General features: G+C 36.8%; 1 protein-coding gene across 2 annotated transcripts in view; it reads left to right on the top strand.

The window, feature by feature from the left end:
* The first annotated feature begins 1,698 nt into the window (after nt 1-1,698).
* Nucleotides 1,699-19,595, top strand: part of LOC106665426 (ankycorbin) — a 36,213-nt gene continuing 18,316 nt past the window's right edge. The window contains exons 1-2 of one of the 2 annotated variants that reach the window (XM_014391842.2): nt 1,699-1,773; nt 14,218-14,341. In XM_014391842.2, coding sequence (XP_014247328.1) covers nt 14,240-14,341 — 102 coding nt within the window. In that variant the 5' untranslated portion in view covers nt 1,699-1,773; nt 14,218-14,239. Of the gene's footprint in view, nt 1,774-4,955; nt 5,044-14,217; nt 14,342-19,595 lie in introns of those variants that run through there. The other variant, XM_014391841.2, reaches the window with a different exon arrangement.

Here is a 19,595-nt window from a genome sequence, read left to right as displayed (position 1 = left end):
TTTTTTTATCTTTTATCTTTAATCATTAATTTATAATTAATTTGTTACAGTATTTACCATTATAATATTTACTTGTGTTATAATTCCCTCTCACCCATGGGCCCAGAACCATGAGTAGGTGCACCGTAGTTAGAACTAGAAAATTGCTTGAAAAAGAAAAACTCAAGCACAGGAGGTATGAGCCATGAGGCAAGTTAAGAGATGTATAAAGCTCTCGTAAAAAGCGAAGGACATCCTCTCTCTCTCTCTCAGTAGGCAGGATTTGAGGAAAATTATAGTCCTTTACACCGGTAACTGCCCTCTTAACTACCACTTAAAGAAGATGGGCAAATCAGAGACAGAAACATACCGACTCTGGCAGGAGGAACCGGAGGTATCGACATGTATACTTTGTGAATGTACCGTGTAGGTTACGGTACAGCCACTTCTGAGGCAATTCTTACACCAAAAGATGTGCACGAAGAGGCACCAAGGAAAGTGGTGTAAGTTTTTTGCTTCACAAACAACCTTAGTGTTTTATGAAAAAGTGCACTTTCCAAAGTGTTGTTATAATTTATAGGGGTACCTCAATAGAACTAAATAGGTCGCAGTGGAGGAAAGGATTTTTAAAATCCTTATTCAAACCCGCCCCCCCAACCTAAAAAAAACCCTACCCTAAAAACAAAAACAGGTTTCAAAAAATTATCCATATTTTGCACCTTTTCAATCTTTAAACCTGTTTAAAATCTAATGCGAATCTATTTTTGTCAGTTTGTCCTTCTATCATTCATTATTTCTTTCACGTAAGCTTTTTTTCTTCTTCTTTCGAATACCCTTTCTGTATTTTGTCTAGTAATAAACTGACTTGCATTATCAAACAGTTAGATTGTTTTGTCATTTATCCTTTTTTTTAAACTGAAGATTGAATGGATGATAGATAACCTCTTTGTGATAGTAATGTCGGCCTAGATGTTATATCCAACGATAGAACGTTGATGACGAATTGATACTATATGTATTAGGTGTTTTGTAGTTGGTTCTATTGACCAAAGAAATTATTTTAATTATTATGCAATGTATGGTTGATTTGAAAAATTAGTGTAATGAGCGAAGGGAGAGTTCGAGGCCCGCTCGTGACACTGATTTTTCTACTCAATCATATTTTGCATAACAATTAAAGATTATTTGGAGATCGTGAGATGCGGTCTGGTGTGATGTAGGCTTAGAAAAACATTTTCTTTATCATGCCAACGTTTCGATCTTTAATGAGATCATCTTCAGGGCCTGGGATTTATAAACCACGCATGAATGACCTCTCAACACGACACACGATAATGACACATCTACACAGCAAACAAACACTTTGAACCCTGAAGATGATATCAATAAAGATCGAAATGTTGGCACGATAAAGAAAATGTTTTTCTAAACCCTACGTCACACCAGATCACATCTCACGATCTCTAAATAATCATTAACTAACGGTCACTAAACACCACACATAATAATTAAAATTATTTGTATTATTGTTATCATTGTTTTTCCTTGTAAGTTATTTCCTAGAAAAATTAAAGAGCGAGCCATTAGCTTTGCACCGAGTACATTGTGTAAAAAAAATGGAGGGTGTACATTGTGGATAAATGGAGAGCGCAACCGCTGACAAGGTTGCTATAGTGCCCTATTTACCAACAAAACAATTAGACCAGTTCCGGGTGCTATCTTTAAGCACAAACATGTGCAGAGCGAGGCTCGCCCTCCCTCGCTGCTTATCTTCAGTGCTTACAGCCTTCACAAGTGAGTAAAGCGTAAAATTTCTGTTTCGATGGATCAATGAACCGACTGGGACGTGAATCGTGTCGAACCGAGCCTAACCCTTTTCAGCCCTTTCAAATCCTCCCTGGCTGAAAAATCCTTCAAATGAAAAACTACATATGACAGAGATTATCTAGTTCATTTATGCTTCTGTTTTAAAACTTGGAGCTTCTACAAGCCGGACGATTCAAAATGGCTCTTTTTCACACACATCTTATAAAAAGAACACAAAATTTCACTATTATAGTACACAAGTGGGGAAATTAAATACTAAACACACATAAAAATGTTATTTTCAATTTATTTTATTTTAAAATCAAAAACCTTCGGTGAACCCTCGTTTCATGTAGTGATTGTGGTTCACATTTTAATAGAACCGAAGACAGTACAATAGATGTTCTTAATTTCAATGTTGTTTTATTGCTTTGGTAAAGATTCTTGCTATTTTCTTATATTTTTATTTATTTTATTAATCTAAAGATTCCTCTCTCTCTCTTTCTCTCTTCGTCCTCTCAGTTCACTACCCTCTCGTTTTTTCCCTCTCTCTGTCTTTTTGTGTGTTTTGGGTGGCTTGGAATTGAAAAAAACATTTCAAGACGTCTGGTTTAAGAGGCTGATGTTCCGTGATGTAGTTTGGCGTGACTGGGAAGGAGGTCATACTGACCATACCCTTCCTTCATTCCTACTGCCTTGCTTAGAAATGCGAACTAGTTTCCATTTCCTCTCACTCATTCTCTCTCTCTCTCTCTCTCTCTCTCTCTCTCTCTCTCTCTCTCTCACAGAGAGAGAGACAGAGCGAGATATCATGCATCAGAGAGTGAAACAGTATTCGTTCCGAATCCGTACGGAAAACTAAAACTATGTAATCCAATTGGGCTGTTGGCATGTGAGTTGCTTGGTCAGTTTTGGTTTTGCACATTCTAATGAAAGTGAAACAAATTAATTAATAACAACAACAAAAAAACCTTATTTAAAACTACAATATCTATGCTCGGTGAAAATAAAACAAGCAGTTGTAATGGTGGATATTATAGGTCGTTAACGTTAACACGTTATTAATGTAATTTAATAATTATTTTATTATTGCACAATTGATTATTTGCTATTTTCCTATAATTAAACAATGAAATATATTTCAAAATACCCATTGAAGACCCCCCAAAAAAACGTGATACAACGTAAAACTAAAACATTATAAGGCGTATTTTTACATTCTTTCTTACTTTCTGAAATGTTTTGCTGGAAAACTAGTTATAAATTTAACTTAATTTAAAGCTTTTTTTTATCCTATTTGTACATATCAAATATATTATGCAAATGTGATCACAGTACTTTTTTTTTACACGCTCATAGTACTAACACTACTGTCAGCGATACACCGAAGGAAACATGCTATGAGAAGCGAGCCAATACTGGGACTCAGTGTGTGGGATTAAGGGGCAAGCAGGTCTCGAGGCCATCATCGTGGCGGGTTCTCGGGATGGGTATGTGTAAAAGGGCTCGAGCAGTAGGGTTAGGATGGATGGAGAGGTTATTGTATTAGTTTTGGAATCAGGGCCAGTTCGTTGACAAAAGGAATGTTGAGATCGTGGATAGTGAAGTTAGTGAAGTAATAGGCTTTAACCATTTACCTGAGGACTTTTGGTTGGAAGGATTGGATGCCCTGGTGTTGGCAGAGCCCCACAGTTCCTCTCCGTATGTGGTCGTAGTAAAGTCTTGTATAAGGTTAGTTTAGTGTTGACGGTCAAAACGGATTTCGGTTATAGAAGTCCTCGTAGTTGTGCAAGTTAAGGTGTTGTGTGTTGTCTTGTGTGGGGATTCCGCATCAGACTGCTGACTAAGTATAGTTATAGATATTTGACTTGAGTATTGTACTTGAGATTCAGATTGTACGTAAAAAATATGTAAAGATCAGTCCTAGTTTTTTTTAACTATTTCCAAACAAAAGAAATAAAAGCGGTGTAGCTTATAAATCATCACCCGGTACAAGTAGAGAGGATCTTTCTTTGGAAAAAAGTAGGTAGTCATCAGGTAGGAAGAAAAAGGAGCTGGGAGTATTGCGGCCCGAACTTCGGAGAGAGCAGCTTACCCCCACTTGTGCGGCGGGGTTTCTGGCCAAACCGAGACTTCCGCTTTCATGTGTCAGTTCAGCAGAATACACGAGAAACTTCAGGCCGGGACGTGACCGCTGGGAATAAGCCCTTAGGTGATGACGTGGGATGATAATGGGAACGGTTCTCGAGCTTGGCAACCGGTCGTACTCGTCTAGCCGTGTTAGCCAAGTCGTCTACTCAGCCATACCTTTACCAAACTAAGTTCTTGGAACTTATATCAAGGTACGTTGGTTTTCGCCTCGTTCTCATAGACCGGCGATGGTGTGGCACCGTGTATTACGAGGGACCACTTCTTGGTCACTCCCACCGCACTGTAGCGTTTACACAGAGGGATTGTATGCGATTTGGCACGCGAGTGAAGTGATTCCAGACGATGGCTCTTACCTGGTATGTACCGACTCCTAAGAACGGTTACTGTTGACCTGATTGGTCCTCCGTCGACCCTCTTGTTGGTGACATATCATGAACTGGACCATCTCGGCAAGAGGTGGTTGTTGTCTGGTGTCAGACGTATAGTTCTGGATATTTTTTTAGACTATAAATATTCTAGTCTTTTTTCTTACACTGACTTACTTTTTGTAACCTGTCGTGTATGATTTTGAAAAAAGTAAGAGCAAAGATGTGAAGGAATTTGCAGTTGTGATAGCCTGGTTTTTTCATGATTATCTTGCGAATCTGCATAATTGCAACCAAATTTTTAAATGATAAATCAATTAAATCATCGATGATTTTTTTGATGGTTGCTTGTCTGTCCCAATCCGCGACCCAATCGTTTCCAGAACGGCCTTGCCTAAACGGAACTCCTCGTTGCAGTCCTGCCACGTCGTAATATTTCATCAAGAACCGCTTTGCCTAATGCACGCAATTTCCTTCTTGGCCAAATATCGATAAGTTTAAAATGGTCAAGAATAAGGGCGAAATTACCATAAGGGGATACTAGGTCACGGTTATAAAACTCTCGAAGAAAGAGGGAGTGAGAAGGGGCGGCCAGGAGGGAGTGTGAACTTGATACCTTGGGGGTGGCAGACTCAGTCACACAACGGACTTAGCGTCTAACTCGCCCCCTTAACTTAAGCCTAAAAAGTCAAGTCAATGAAGAAGACGTCGAGGTCTTCCAATTCGTTCAAAAAGCGAAGAGGTATAATTTTTAAATTCCAAATATTCTGATATATTACTACTTTTTTATGTCAGCCTAAAATTCTAGCCCTTTCTAATTTAGTTATTAGCTAACGAAAAATATAATTTTAGAAATCTCAAAATATCTTAAATACATTTAATAATCTAATAAATAACATTATTTTTTTAAAAAATATTTAAGAACTAAAAGGCAGAAAAGTTGCAACATAATATGTTTAAATAAAAGACATTTTGTCATATAAATTTGAAGAAAAACATTATCTCTGAGATTAATGGTAGACAAAGGCGGATTAATGACTACCATTTATCTTGAAGTAACGTAAAAATTAGCTGGCAAAACAGGAAAATGGAAAGGTTTAAATTAAGGTTGAATATTTCTTGTTTTTACTGAAAAGTCATACCATGGTATAAAAATGGATACGTTTTATTAACATTGAAAAATGGTCAAATTTCAAAGGCAATTTGTCTCCTCCGTTTGTATTTTTTAATTTAATCATGATCTACTTATCATCGTTTTGCCATCTTCGTTGTTGAGTAGATTTACGTTTAGTCTGAAAACGGCGGGAAGCTTGTCTTAAGTGTCTGAAGGACTACCGATTTACCATATTCCTTTAAACCCCCTCCCAATTTCTTGTGATCTCTCAGCTTATATTATAATTTTATATGTATCACTTTTAACTCTTTAACCCCTTTAACCCTTAGTGTGGAACACCCTTATTCTTAGATCACACTATAAAAAAAAATCTATGCACCAAATTGTTACACCAGGTTTCTGGTTTAGGCCCATTGCGGGTTTGAGCTTTCATAAGCAGAAATTCGACAATTGGGCAGAGGCGGACCCTTAAAGTCAGTCGAAAATAAAGCAGAACTTCGTGTTCAATCTCACTTATCTTTAAAGAAGATTACACTTGATTATTTTAGATTACAGAAGACCTCATAGAGTACAGGCCACTTTTATGAAATCACTACGTATTTCCTAGGGGGAATAAATACTTATATATTAAATTTCGCCGATTTCATTCCAGCATCATGTCAAAGTTGGTTCCCGAATTTTTTAGATTTGGCCTTACAATAGGACGTGCGATATCTAGGTCGATCGGTGATGAATGGTTTTATACCTGTTGTAATGCTCTAGGCTTATTTTAACGTTCATCATTTGCCTAATTGGATAAAAAATGCTTATCACGCAAAAATGGTCATGGGCCCTGATAAGATTTTTTAAATCTCGCTGGAGAATTTTACTTAGTGAATTCTTCCATTTGGGCTTGAAGGTAAAAACCGAAATTGCTATTGAAAATCGATTAGAAGCATCACACAAACCAATGTTTTGATTTGTTTATAACCATTAGAAATTTTCTACTTTAATCGATTAAGTTGATTCTTAGGTAAACGAGTCACATGTGCATTTTAACATGTGTAATTTGCGTTGTTGCAAAATGCCATAGTCAGCCGAAAGTCCTATAATGACCATTAAGTTGCAGAGCTGTATTTTTGAGTGTCATTATTATTCTGTTTTGAAATTTGTAATTAAACGGCGTTGATCGCTAACAGAACTTTAACTGATGGCTCAGACGTTCTTTCGACTTTAACGTCAAAAATGGAAACTTAAAAAAAACACTGTGCTACAGCACACGTCCAATATGGCCGTTCTGATAACTGATTACTGACTTATATAAGCTCAAATCTGCACATGCTGTTGAGTTGAGACTATCACTTCTCGCAGTCCACCGGCAATTCATACTTTTGTAAATTACAAAAATTTACCGTCAGATCTCGAGGATCACCCACCTCGGGTGTTGGCAGACCGGCGCCATTCCGCGGTCTTATCCGTCCAGCCGCCGTGGTTGGGCTCTGGATGCTTTCTACAGTTAGGTCAATTCAGCACCCAACGCAATCAGTTCATAAATCCATCCACATACGTTCTTACTCACAAACCATTCACTGAGGGGTAGTGGAGTACTATTCCTCCTACATAATTGACCGTGCCACAACGCAATCAGTCTCATTTCAAAACCACTCTAACTCACTCTTATGTACACTCTTTCCTATTTGCATATTATTAACTCAGGGTGGTGGAGTACACAATATTCCGCCATAGGCCCTCTCACACTACACATTCACTCTCAACTCACGCTAGGGACAGAAAACTATCATTACTACACACAATAAAACAACCCTGTTTCCTCCAAGAATCGGAACTGGAGGATCTAGATATTCGCTGCCGTACTCAAGCTCAATTCTCAATGGAGGTGTCATTCCTACACGTTCTTTATATGGAACCAATGCATACCACCCTTAAATTACATGGACCAAATCAAACAACCTTTTTTCCATCCAATACGCAGTACCGAGAGGTTGATAGGTAGTCAATATTCTACCATCGGCTCACAATTCATACATTCACGCTAATAAATACATACAATCTTACGACACAATATTCAAAATCATAGGACACAATATTTGAACTTTATCCTAAACGCTCTATTAAGAGCGTATACGATAAAGTGGAAATAATAATGGAATAATGGAGCCAAGGCATGCAACCCTTCAATTATGTGGAATACATCATCTAATATTCATTCCATCTAATAAACAGTACTGAGGGTTCTTGTTTGGTTTCAGAGTTGGTAGAATCTTTTTCAAAAATACCGTTTCGATTCAGTCCTTCATTAGATGGTGCGGAAAACCAACTAACAAATTTAATATTAAAAATGAAAATAATACTTCGGGAAAAGTCTTTAACGAATGCTAGAGAATCACGTAGATGTAGATGTAATAATATACTGCGCCCTTAGCTATTTTATCCCCTGTTCTCTACCTAAAGCACATCGGTGAGTCCTATTTCATCAAGGAACTTGATTAATACGCCCGGTTTCATTGGTTGAATCTCTTCTATGATCTCATTGTACATCCCAAGGCACTTCCTCCGGCGGGCCAGTGTAGCACCGCAATTTGTTAGTAGGTGTTGGTGTCTCCTCTTAATATTCTTTAATTGTCCATTTAGCTTGCAGTGTCCTGTTAAGAATCCTATTAGGATTCGCAGTTTATTCCTGCTTCCTTTGGCACATTCTCTAATTTCTTTTCTTCCGAAATTTGTTAGGAGATTCTTGGATTGCCTATGTCCAATGAGTGAATTCCATTGTTCCTTCATTTTCTTTTTGCCCTTCTGTCCGAGATCCTTGATAGTCTGGGTTCCTATGCCACAGAAGGGTTCGGGTCCTGTCAGCGGTGTAGCAGCTGTGTCCGCTTTCTCGTTGCCTTCTACTCCCATGTGCCCTGAGACCCAGCAGACGCTGACTTTGTTCTGCGTACCTGATATGTTTAATTTGGTTATGCAGTTCAACACCATCTTTGAACTAATGATATTTGAGCTCAGTACTTTGATGGCTGCTTGGCTATCTGACGTGATAAGAGAATCACTTAGGTTCACCTTCCATAAACAGCTGGACGTTGAATGTGAATGTTTTCATTCACGAATGAACTGGCGATTAACTTAAGGGTTGGCTATTTAAAATGAGGGGTGAATTACTTTAACTAAAATCCTCTCAATGGGTTGAAAGGAGGGTTGAGCTATGTTTATTGGGTAAATTAGGGGCAAGAGAGGATGGGTTTATTTTTTTGGCTATATATCCAGTGTAAGCAGAATTCAGCATGCGACACCTTGACGTCCCCTCTTACAGAAACAAAATTAAAAGATATGCTATAAACACTGTTGACAGTTTGAATCTTGTCAATTATTCCCGCTCCACTTGACGTTACAGATATTATTTAGTTAATGAATTTAATTATTAATTTTTATCTTATGTTATATTATTTTTGATTATATTAAACATTCTTTTATATTATATATGTTATTTTAAACTATTTTTTCATTATTTGAATGCAAGTCAATTTAATATAATGTACATATAATATTATGAGAGCAAATCTTAATTCCTGGAAGTAAATAAATTTTACAATAGTACATATTCGTTGCATTACGTATTCCATTCAAAATGAACCGAAGAGCACATTTTGGTGGTACACACAATATGTACGATTGCTTTATTGATAGTGGTCGTATTGGGCTACGTCGCCGAGAATCAAATAGATTAGGAGGGAAAATTCAAAAGCTGAGGTTGAGATGGGAAGTTATCGTCCGAGTGGATCGAAGTCACGATAGCTCAAGTGGTAGAGTAGCAGAGTATTTAGCCGAAGGTTGTGGGTTCGAATCCCGCTTGTGACACTCACTTTTTTATCTCAACCAAAACCTTAATTAATTGAAAAGAACTTATAAATAGACTTCGCACCAAGTTTGTCCCTTCTAAAGTTTAGAGGTGGTTCGCAGGTTTCTGAAGACAGGCAAGGGAATGACAGAATTAAAATTATTTACTAAAGGGATTTTTTTTTCAATTTGTCATCCGAAAGCTTTCTAGAAAATCTTACGGATTAGTGATTATCCATTCTTAGAGATAAATTTTCTAAAGAGCAATTTATTAAAAATAGTCCTCCAGGCTCCAGCAAATCCGAAAATCGATTAAAACTGACAATACTTATTCAAGTATTCCCAGAAATTTTATAAAATCGTTTCCGATGATCATTTTATAAGTGTCACAATTTAATTTAATAATGTTTAATTGCGCTAATAAATATTCATTGCCCTTGGCAATACGTTCTACAAGTTCATTTGTGCAAATTATTTTTTAAAAAGCCGACGGGCATATTTGCTTCGGGAATAATTTTCAGTCCTGGACTGCCCAAAAATATAATTGGAGGTACTGGGGGTCTCCACTCATTAAAATATTTTTCAGGTGTCGTTGGAGGCGAAGAGTTTAATAGACTAATGTCTTCTTTCTCCCAATGTTCAAATTGACTTTCTTTGTGAGAAATGCCAGCTAAAAATGATATAAAAAATTACTAGCAAAATTATAATCATAACGAATTGTGTCACAATCATTACCTATAGCAGTGGTATCATGCGGACGTTCATAACCATCGTAATTTTGTTACTCTTCAACTGAGACACTTCAGATTCTTCAGTTTAAAAAATAGATCGAAACAAAAGTTACTCTTTTATGATTCAAAGGGAAATCAAGCTTCAAAAAAGATAAAAATGTAGTTTACTATCTTTGCTTTCCGTTTTGTTGGGTTTTCACTCCCAGAATTTGACGTATCTGGTTGGGGTTCTGCCGTCCGCTACGTTGTAGATGTACAATTTTAAAAGGTTTTTCAATAAACTCGATCAAAAAGTGGCAATATATTTATGGTACAGTTGAAAAGGGGTCTTTCTACAGGGTATTATTCCCAAATCTTAATAAAACACCCCCGGTATTTAAAGCATTTACTTTTTGATTGCGAGGAATACCACGAAATCAGAGAAACTTTCCTAGCAGAAATTTTTGAATGTAATCTCATTGACGATCCATTCAACTTTGAAACAATGATAGCTTCAGAAATTTTATTGATTTACAAATTGATATTTAAATTCATAAAAAATGTAATTTAAATATATAAGATGAGCTGTCGTGCTTCCCTGAGGTCGGGGTCATGGTGTCGGGAGCGCTGATAGGTCAGTACGGCGGAGCAGTAGTTAGTGGTGCTCAACATCTTGTACAGTGGCAAGATATTAAAGAAATAAAGCAAAAAAATGTTATAATCTTTTTTTTTATTTTTCGGTGTTCTACTGTAAACATATAAGATTTAAATTCATTACTCGAAGGGCTAAGTTGGTCAGGTGCTTCTACACCTGAAATGCAACAAAAAAGTTCGTATGAACCATGGTCCGAGTCTCAACCCTTTCGCAGATATTCAACATTTTATTTTTGTTTTTTATTGTCTACGGTTTTCGTTATAAATTTTACATGCAGCTTTTGAGCTTCACAGTTTATTCCCTCATTTTTTTTTGTGTTTTGTTGGATTTTTTTTAGTACATAATTTATGCAGTAAAGAATTTTTTGGATAAGGCCAAAAGTATGGTTCTATCGAGAGGTCGCCTGTTTAAGCGTCAATTTATTTCGGGGAAACGCTATGGAATAAAATTACATTTTTTGGCCGAACCATTAAGAATGGTCAAAAAAAATCCATAGCGGATCTCCGGATGCTGAGGTAGGCGGCGCTGGCCATGGTGAAAAAATTCATAAATTAATGGAAGGAAAAGAAAATATAGGACATTCTTTATACAGGGTGATTTGACACCTCAAATGCACTAAAAAAAAGTTCGTCATAAATCTACTCGTAGCTCTTGAATTAATCTTTTTGGGGGAAATCCAAACAATGTATTGGAAAGAGCGTTAAATTTCCTTTAAGAAGGCATCCTTGTAGAACATTCAATTTAAGTTTTGGCAAAAAATTGCTAATCTTTCAACAACTTCCAAATCTAAAATTTGTAAAAAAAACTAAATTTGCAACTTCAACAGAAGCCACATAAACATTAGCCTAATAAAAAAAGCACAAATAGAAAGAAAACTTCAACGTAAATATCAAACAGAACACACAAAAAAGTAACCACAAACATGGTGAACAAGCAAATTAGAAAAATGGTCAAATTTTTCCTTCTTTATGCTTCCTTTTTTTTAATTTTCCCAAAAATGAATATTTCAAGAGCTATGAGTAAATTTATGACGAATACCTTAGATAGTCGAAAAAAATAAATAAATAAAAAATAAAATGTTAAATATCTGCGAAAGGGTTGAGAATCGGACCATGGTTCAACGCACTTTTTTGTTGCATTTCAGGTGTAGAAGCACATAATTTGGATTACGAGTAATAAATATATGCTTAAACTTACCTCTTTTATAAAAATTAGATTAAAAAACAACAGTAAGAAGTAAACACACAATAACTTTACAATGGAATGTCGGAGGTAGACACGAAAACTTTGGAGCATCCGTTCTCAAATTATTAAAAAAAATCGTTTTCAACCAAGAACCAATTTAAAGTAAATTACTTGCTCTTAGTACGAAAAAATTTAAGGAATAATTTATTTAACATTACAAACATTGTTTAAACAATCCGGCGATGATAATGCAAATACAAATTTAATGGAATTAAAACAAAAAGTAAATAAACTTTGTTTTGATGACACTATAAAGATTTTTTAACACGTATTTAATACTTATCTCAAAAACCAATCACAGAAGAGTTTAGACTCTACTGAACACATTGTAAAAATGTCTTGTACATTTCAATAAAGGTTGGGAAAAGTGGACCGAAATTTGCACCAGGCTGAATCATTCTGAAATATTTGTTGCAAAAAACTTCAAAACTAGAGAAAACAAAAACTAAAAGTTCTCAGTCAGGTTAAACTTTATTAAGTTTAAACTTTATTTTAAAGTTAATTTAGGTTTTTAGTTGAGATAAAAAAGTCAATGGCACGAGCGGGATTCGAACCCACGTTCTTCGGCTAGATACGCCGCTGCTCCTTGAGCTATCATGACCTCGATCCACTCGGACAGTAATTTCCCATCTCAACCCCACCTTTTGAATTTTCCCTCCTTTTTGAAGTTAGTGTCCGAGTGGATCGAGGTCAAGATAGCTCAAGTGGTAGAGGAGCGGCGTATCTAGCCGAAGAACGTGGGTGCGAATCCCGCTCGTGCCATTGACTTTTTTATCTCAACTAAAAACCTTAATTAATTGTAATATATTAATTGGTCAAGCGGGCCACGAAATTAGTGAATTTATTTTAAAGTACAAAATTGAGCATTTTTGATTGACATGTATTTTAACTTCAGACGGATTTTGACCGAGCTGTGTGGTTCTTCCTTTACTGCTATTATCCCACATATTCATTCGTATATGACTGAGTATTTTATGGATTTTTGGTTCACCTTTATGTAGCTATTTTTAGGTCATATACTCTTTTTAATTTATAGTCTCGGCTTCTGTCCATTTACTACTTTTAAAGCCTGATTAGACTGGTTTTGCATGCTTTCAAGCACAAAATAGTTTTATATATACATAAAATTTTATTGTGAGCGTCATTTTTAACAAACCTTGTTTTCCAGACAAAATTACATTCTTGAGAAAAGATAAATCTAACAGATCTTTTACATCCAAGATCATAAAATAAAATACTTAACAATTCAATAAAACGACGCTTATTAAAGTGGAGAAAAAATTCTTATTCCCAAAAAAACACATTTAAATCTAAAAAGAAGCAAATAATAAATCAGTATTTATGTACATATAAGTCAATCCAGATTAAATAAATAATAACATAATTAACAGAACACACATATGCGTATATATACCAATTAGGAAAAACACAAAAAGACCAACGTAGCCTTCGAAACCATCTCTAATTATCCTAACAATAATGTCTTTCATTTCTTTTTTTGTTTTGTTTCTGGTCCCTTTAAAGCTTTTACAGAGTTATCTCGTACTAATTATGCTCATTATGCTTATGCTTTCCAGCCTTTTGTTCTCATAACTTGCTTCCCAAGTCATGTCTGACCAGCCCTAACCTTCTTTAAGTTTTCTAACCATTACGCCTTTGTTTTGTTTTTTCTCTGATACTAGTGCGTTTAAAGCTTGTACAGGGTTATCTTATACTACATTTGCTCATTATACTTTTGCTTTCCAGCCCTTTATTCTCATATTTGCCACCCAAGCCATCTCGTTCCAGACCTTACATCTCTAAGTTCTTAACCACCACATCTTTCTTTTATTTTCCCCCATCCCTTCCTAGTCCCTTTACAGCTCTTATAGAGTTATCTTATAATGCTTATACTCATTATAGTTATGTTTTCCTGCATTTCATTCTCATAATTGCCTCCCCAACCATCTCTAACTTCCCTAAACATCCCTAACCATAGTTCAGTGATTTATTTACACTCACTATTTTTATAATTTGACATTGAGGAATTGTACATTCAAATTAGCCTCTGTGTGGGGGCGTTGGTGGCCGCAACGGTTTAGGCGTTGACACGGCGCTCATGAGTAAGGTAAAGGTCCCGGGTTCGAATCCAGCGGCCCTGCATTCGAACACGACATGCTTACAAATGAGCTTTTTTTCAAAAACACCGGCACACCGAGGGTTGATATAACCTATGCTGTTGCGAACCCTCGTTTAAAAAGAAAAAAAAATAGCCTCTGTGTAACTCAGAATTTGCTTTTTGGACTAACATCTTCTCTTCTCACACCGAACGTTAAATTTCTGTCCTCAATAAATTTACATTGTTTTGAATTTCTTTTGCAGTGTGAATCAGTGAGATAAGATTATGACTGGTGAACCCTCCAACCAAAGGTTCGGAGCAACTTCCCTAATGTACGCTTGTCAACAAGGCAAAGAAGGCGACGTCATCAAAATTATCAATGCCAAGGTGAGAATTAAACTGGATTTTAATTTATTTTTGGTAAAGGTGTGGTAAAATTGTCGATTAGGAAAAGGGCAGATCTTTAAGTTACATGGAATAAAATTGGTTTTTCTTGATACTACGATTTTCTCCTTTCTATATGAAAGGCAATTTGCCGGGTGTATCAACAATACCACAATCGGTTAAGTCAAGGTAGAGGATTGTCAGAAAGGTGGACTTCTTTTTTTCCTTGAGTTTTTTAAATCTGTTGAACTTTTCCGAAGAAACGATTTTAGATGATAGTTTTTACAGATATTTTCTAAATATGACACGATTAAAACATTATTTTTTAAAATCGAAACAAAATCTTATATACCAGTATAATAGGAAGTTTTCCGTTTCCTAGTCACTCGAACAATCAGTAATGGGCAGGCACCATTTCACAACGGACTAAACGAAAATGAATGGGATCATTATAATTGACTTGACAGCAAAGTTTCTCCCTAGAAATTGGCCCCAATTGCAGAAACGAAAATTTACTTTTTTCATACTACAAAACCTTCCATAATTCTGTTCCATTACAAGGCATAGTTTTCTTAACCACGATGTATAATGCCATCCTATGAACCAATCACTAGTTTTTCTCATGGAAATATTCCGTCGATGTTCTTATTCCTAAAGCTCACAAACATCCCAACTACATATCCTCCTGCAGATCAGTCTTCTTCCTTCAATGTCAAACATATTCGAAAGGCTCCTTTTAAAGCGATTAATCGCCATCCTAGATGCTTATAAAACAATTCCCTCTCACCAGTTCTGCTTCTGACCACATCTTTCTACAATCCATCAAGGTGTCAGAATTGTCGACCCTATGTCCTCTGCTCAAGGTTGGGTGCGCTCCTAGATGTCGCACAGGTGTTTGATAGGGTCTGGCACCTAGATATACTTTATAAACTTTTTTTTGGCATCGCCGTTTGAGCATCCGCCATTTCTTTTTTTTCTCTCCTTCGCAGCATGTGGAAGCCCGAAGGGGCAAGCAAGGCGCAGCCGGAAAGCGGGAGAATGCCCAAGCCTGCCTAAAGGGACAGCACTCATGCTTATTTATTTCTTTTTAGGGCCTATATACGGTTTCCATTTTCGGGGATGTGGATAAAAACCATTTACAACACCATGGAAAAGACCACATCCCCAGAGAATCCGGGGCAAAACACGCCCAAGCCGCTTATGGCACCCGACCCCACAGTCCAGCACCACCCAAACCCACCCGTCCCCGGACAACCCCACGCCACAAACGAGTCAAACTAATTTTTTATTCGTTCCTGCCGTATGTACTTCATGTTGTCAAATATGCATATTGTTCTTATTTATAAAGGCTACGAGTGCATCGAGAACCGGGATGTTTCTTGTGTCCGAGAGTACGATATCCATTTTTGTTGGGAATTTTATTCCATTTTTTTTAGTTCTGAGAACAAAACCTCCCTGTCCATCGTGTTTCTTGTGCATGCCAGGATAACGTGGTTTGAATCGGCAATGGTCCGCTTCGCATCCACAACTGGCGCTGTCCACAATACCAATTTTGGCAAGGTGGTATGGAAATTGGTTATGAAAATTTTTATATATATCTTTATAAACTTAAAAGCTTAAAACTACCCACTGCTTGTTATCTTATGCTGATATCCTATCTAACCGACCGCTGCTTAAGAGTGAGGTGCTGCAACGAGTTCTGGGAAATCAAACTGATACGATCCGGCGTCCCACAAGAGAATGTTCTTGGTCCCATCCTTCATATCATCTATACTGCTCACCTACCTGCACACCGAGCTAAGCAATTTACAACATACAAGTACTCGTTGAGCTTTACGGAGACAGTGCAAAACATGGTGGATGAGAATGAATGACGAAAAAGTATCAAGTGTACGTTCACATTGAAAAAACTGTCGTGCCCTCCTCTGGACAGTAACAACAAAGAAACACCGACTTCCATTCAAATCAAATACTTCGGACTATACTTAGTCAGTAGAACAGAGATACACAAGACAACACACAACTTCACAGAAGACTTGGACAGCTACGAAGACTTCTAGGGCCGAAATCCGTTTTGACCGTCAACACTAAACTAACCTTATACAAGACTTTACTACGACCACATACGGAATGGAACTGTGGGTCTCTGCCAAGACGTCCAAAACTCCAAACCAGCGCATCCAATCCTTCTAATCAAAAGTCCTCAGATAAATGGTCAAAGCTCCTTAATTCACTAACTTCACTATCGACCTCAACTTCCTTTTGTCAAAGAACTGATCCCGATTCCGAAAGTTTCAAACTAACCTCTGGGTCCATCGTAACCCTACTGCACGAGCCCGTTTTACACAAACCCATCCCGATAACCCGCAACGACGATGGCCTCGAGACCTCCTTGCCCCCTAATCCCTCACACTAAGTCCCAGCATTAGCTGGTTTATCATGGCATGTGTCTTCCGGGTGAAGCGCTGGCATTAGTGCTTGACCGTGAATAAAGTACTGTGATCTCATTTGAATTGTATACAATACTAATATATACAGGCTACAAAAAAATCTTTCTTGCTTCTTTTTTTGTTAGATATTTTTTAATTTGGTTTATAAAAACTTCATAAGCTTTTCCAACGTTTCTTTAGTTCTTAGGTAGATGCATTTCGAGGTTTATTCCTCCTCCTTCTCAGTACATTTTTCTAAATGCATCGCATGTTTCTCTCTGATTTGCTCATCCTCTTTATGTGAAAATTATACCCGTACGGAGACCTATAATTTTCCGTATTGTTAGTTTTAACAAGGAGTTATTGCTTGCGAGCTGTTTTAGGGTTAAATATTTTAAAACCAGTTCATACGATTATTTGCTTTTGTATTCGTACCATTTAATTTGCAGATAAAGCCTGATCCAAATAGTCATAATAGTGTTTTACATATTTTAAATGATTTAATCGATAAAGGCAGGACAATAACCGAAGAAGAGTGAACGGCACGAAGCCGATTTTAATGAATATTTAATTTAAAGACGGAAATCCAACCTTTCGTGTATTTTTATTCCGGTGGTAATTGATATTATCAGCGGGAAGGTACAGTAACTGAAATATAACAAGTAGCTGTATTTTAATTTTATGCACAAGTTTGAAAATCAAATGAATAATTCTTCTGTTTCAATCTAGAGTCTATTTATGCAAGATATTTTGTTAATTTAAAATAAAGGAAAAAGTTCATTTTCGTCTTTTGATGGTTGTTTTTTACCGTCGCAATGAGAAAGCAGCGACACAGACTGCTAGGAAAATTTGTATTGTTTGTAGTGATGGCGCTTTAGGAGAAGCACAGTCCGTAAGTGGTATGCTAGTTCAGGATCGGGAAGTTCGATTTGGAGAGAGGAAAATCCTGGGAAAAATGCAACAACCCACTTTTAACAATTATAAAAGCCGCATCACAACCCAAGAGTATTTGTTGGGATTGAACGTGGGTTTCATGAATTAAGAGCTTCTCCCACCCAAACAAACCGTTAATTTTAGATTGGAGCGATTGAAGTCAACAGTTGACTCAAAACGACTAGAATTGGCTAATCCCAATGGGATCGTTTTATACCAGGATAACGCTCGTCCCAACTTGTCTGACCCAGTGTCCGTTTAAAATGGCTATGCGAGGTTAAAAGTTGATAGGTGTTAGCCCATTTACACTGCCTGATGCGATGTAACAAATTGCATAGAAAGGAGCTGTCGTTGGCCGAGCATGATCCCGGACGATTAGCTTGTTGTAAACGCCTATTTTGATCATTTATCTATAAAATGAACTTCGCTCAGGTACCTCTGAGTATGCAAATTACCCTGAAAAAATATATCAAAATCTTGATAGTAAGATTTTCTTATCAAACATGTGCTTATTGTCCCGACACAGAGAGGCGTTTCTTCCAATCAGCCATTTTTTCAGTTTTTGAATTCTGAATTAATCACTTTTTTAGCCTAGAGCCAAGGGAAAAGGTATTTGCTAATGGAATTTGTTCACCCTCGTTGCTTATTTTGTGCTAAGATTCATTTCATTTGATGCTGCACTTTTTAACACGGATGTGTTTTCGGAGTCGATACACTTTTTTTGGGGAGGGGGTGACAGTTTCGCGTAAGTTTAGGTTGTGTGGATTATGCTGTGTTAAGTTAGGGTGGATTATGGTTACCTAAAGTTTTATGGATTGATTACCTTAGGCTAGAGTTAGGGTTACGAATAGTTAGGTTATATAAGGTAATGGTTAGGTTAATGTTAGGAAAGGTTACGTTATATAAGGTAAGGGTTAGTGACAGAATAGTTTGACTAGTTTAGGTTTGGTTTAGATTAGGAATAGTTAGGTCAGGTTAGGACTGGTTTGGTTAGGGTTAGGTTGTCTCGGTTGGGTTAGGGTTAGGGTTAGGAATAGTTATGTTTAGGGGAAGTTAAATATACGAAAATCCATCATCGAGGATCATAATATGGACAAAAAAAGACAATTGTTAATCCATTTGTAATTAGAAAAGATAGTTTTTTACAAATGGAAGGGGTCTGAAGTAAACGATTTTTTAACGAAACTTCTTCGATTTGACTAAATCATAAATAGATCAGTATAGTTCTGATGGTGTTCATTCGTCGATTGTTAGGTAAGGGTAGGGTTAGGTTTTGGTTGTGTTGAGTTGGATTAGGTTAGGTAGGGTTAGGTTATGCTGGGTTAGGTTAGATTAGTGAATAAGTTGTATAAATCCACAAACTGATCAGTGTAGGTGTGATGATGTTCATTCAACGATGGCTTGGCAATAAAACGGTCTGCTTATGTAAGACTATGTTTGCCTCTTGGTGTCTGAGGAATGTAGTTTCTCTTAATCTTGACAAATGTTTGTTTATCTCTTTTTATAGGAGGAACACTCCTCCTACTCTTTACTGGGATCTCGATTGAATGGAATGTCTGAGATTGGTGATTTGAGAGTAACTTTGACTCTGCGTGTTCATTTTCTCCGAATGTTAATTTAGTTCTGGCCAAGAGAAATAGAAACTTGGGTTTCATCAAGAAGAATACATCACGTTTCCGGAATATTGTTGTATTAAAACTTTGATATTTTGGGTTGGTTCAGAGCATACTTGGGTACTGTAGCTTGGTTTGCGTTTCCTGGGGTATTCAATCTATCTTAACTACGTGAAGGTGATCAGACGAAATTTATTAAATAGTAAATAATTTACTAACATAATTATTAATTTAAGACTTCAATGGGGTAATAACGAGTATGTCGAATGGTTGAAACTGTGC

The sequence above is a fragment of the Cimex lectularius genome, unplaced genomic scaffold (assembly GCF_000648675.2).
Source record: "Cimex lectularius strain Harlan isolate CLEC.00 unplaced genomic scaffold, Clec_2.1 scaffold9, whole genome shotgun sequence".
Classification (NCBI taxonomy): Eukaryota; Metazoa; Arthropoda; class Insecta; order Hemiptera; family Cimicidae; genus Cimex; species Cimex lectularius.
This window is presented reverse-complemented; position numbering and strand designations above follow the sequence as displayed.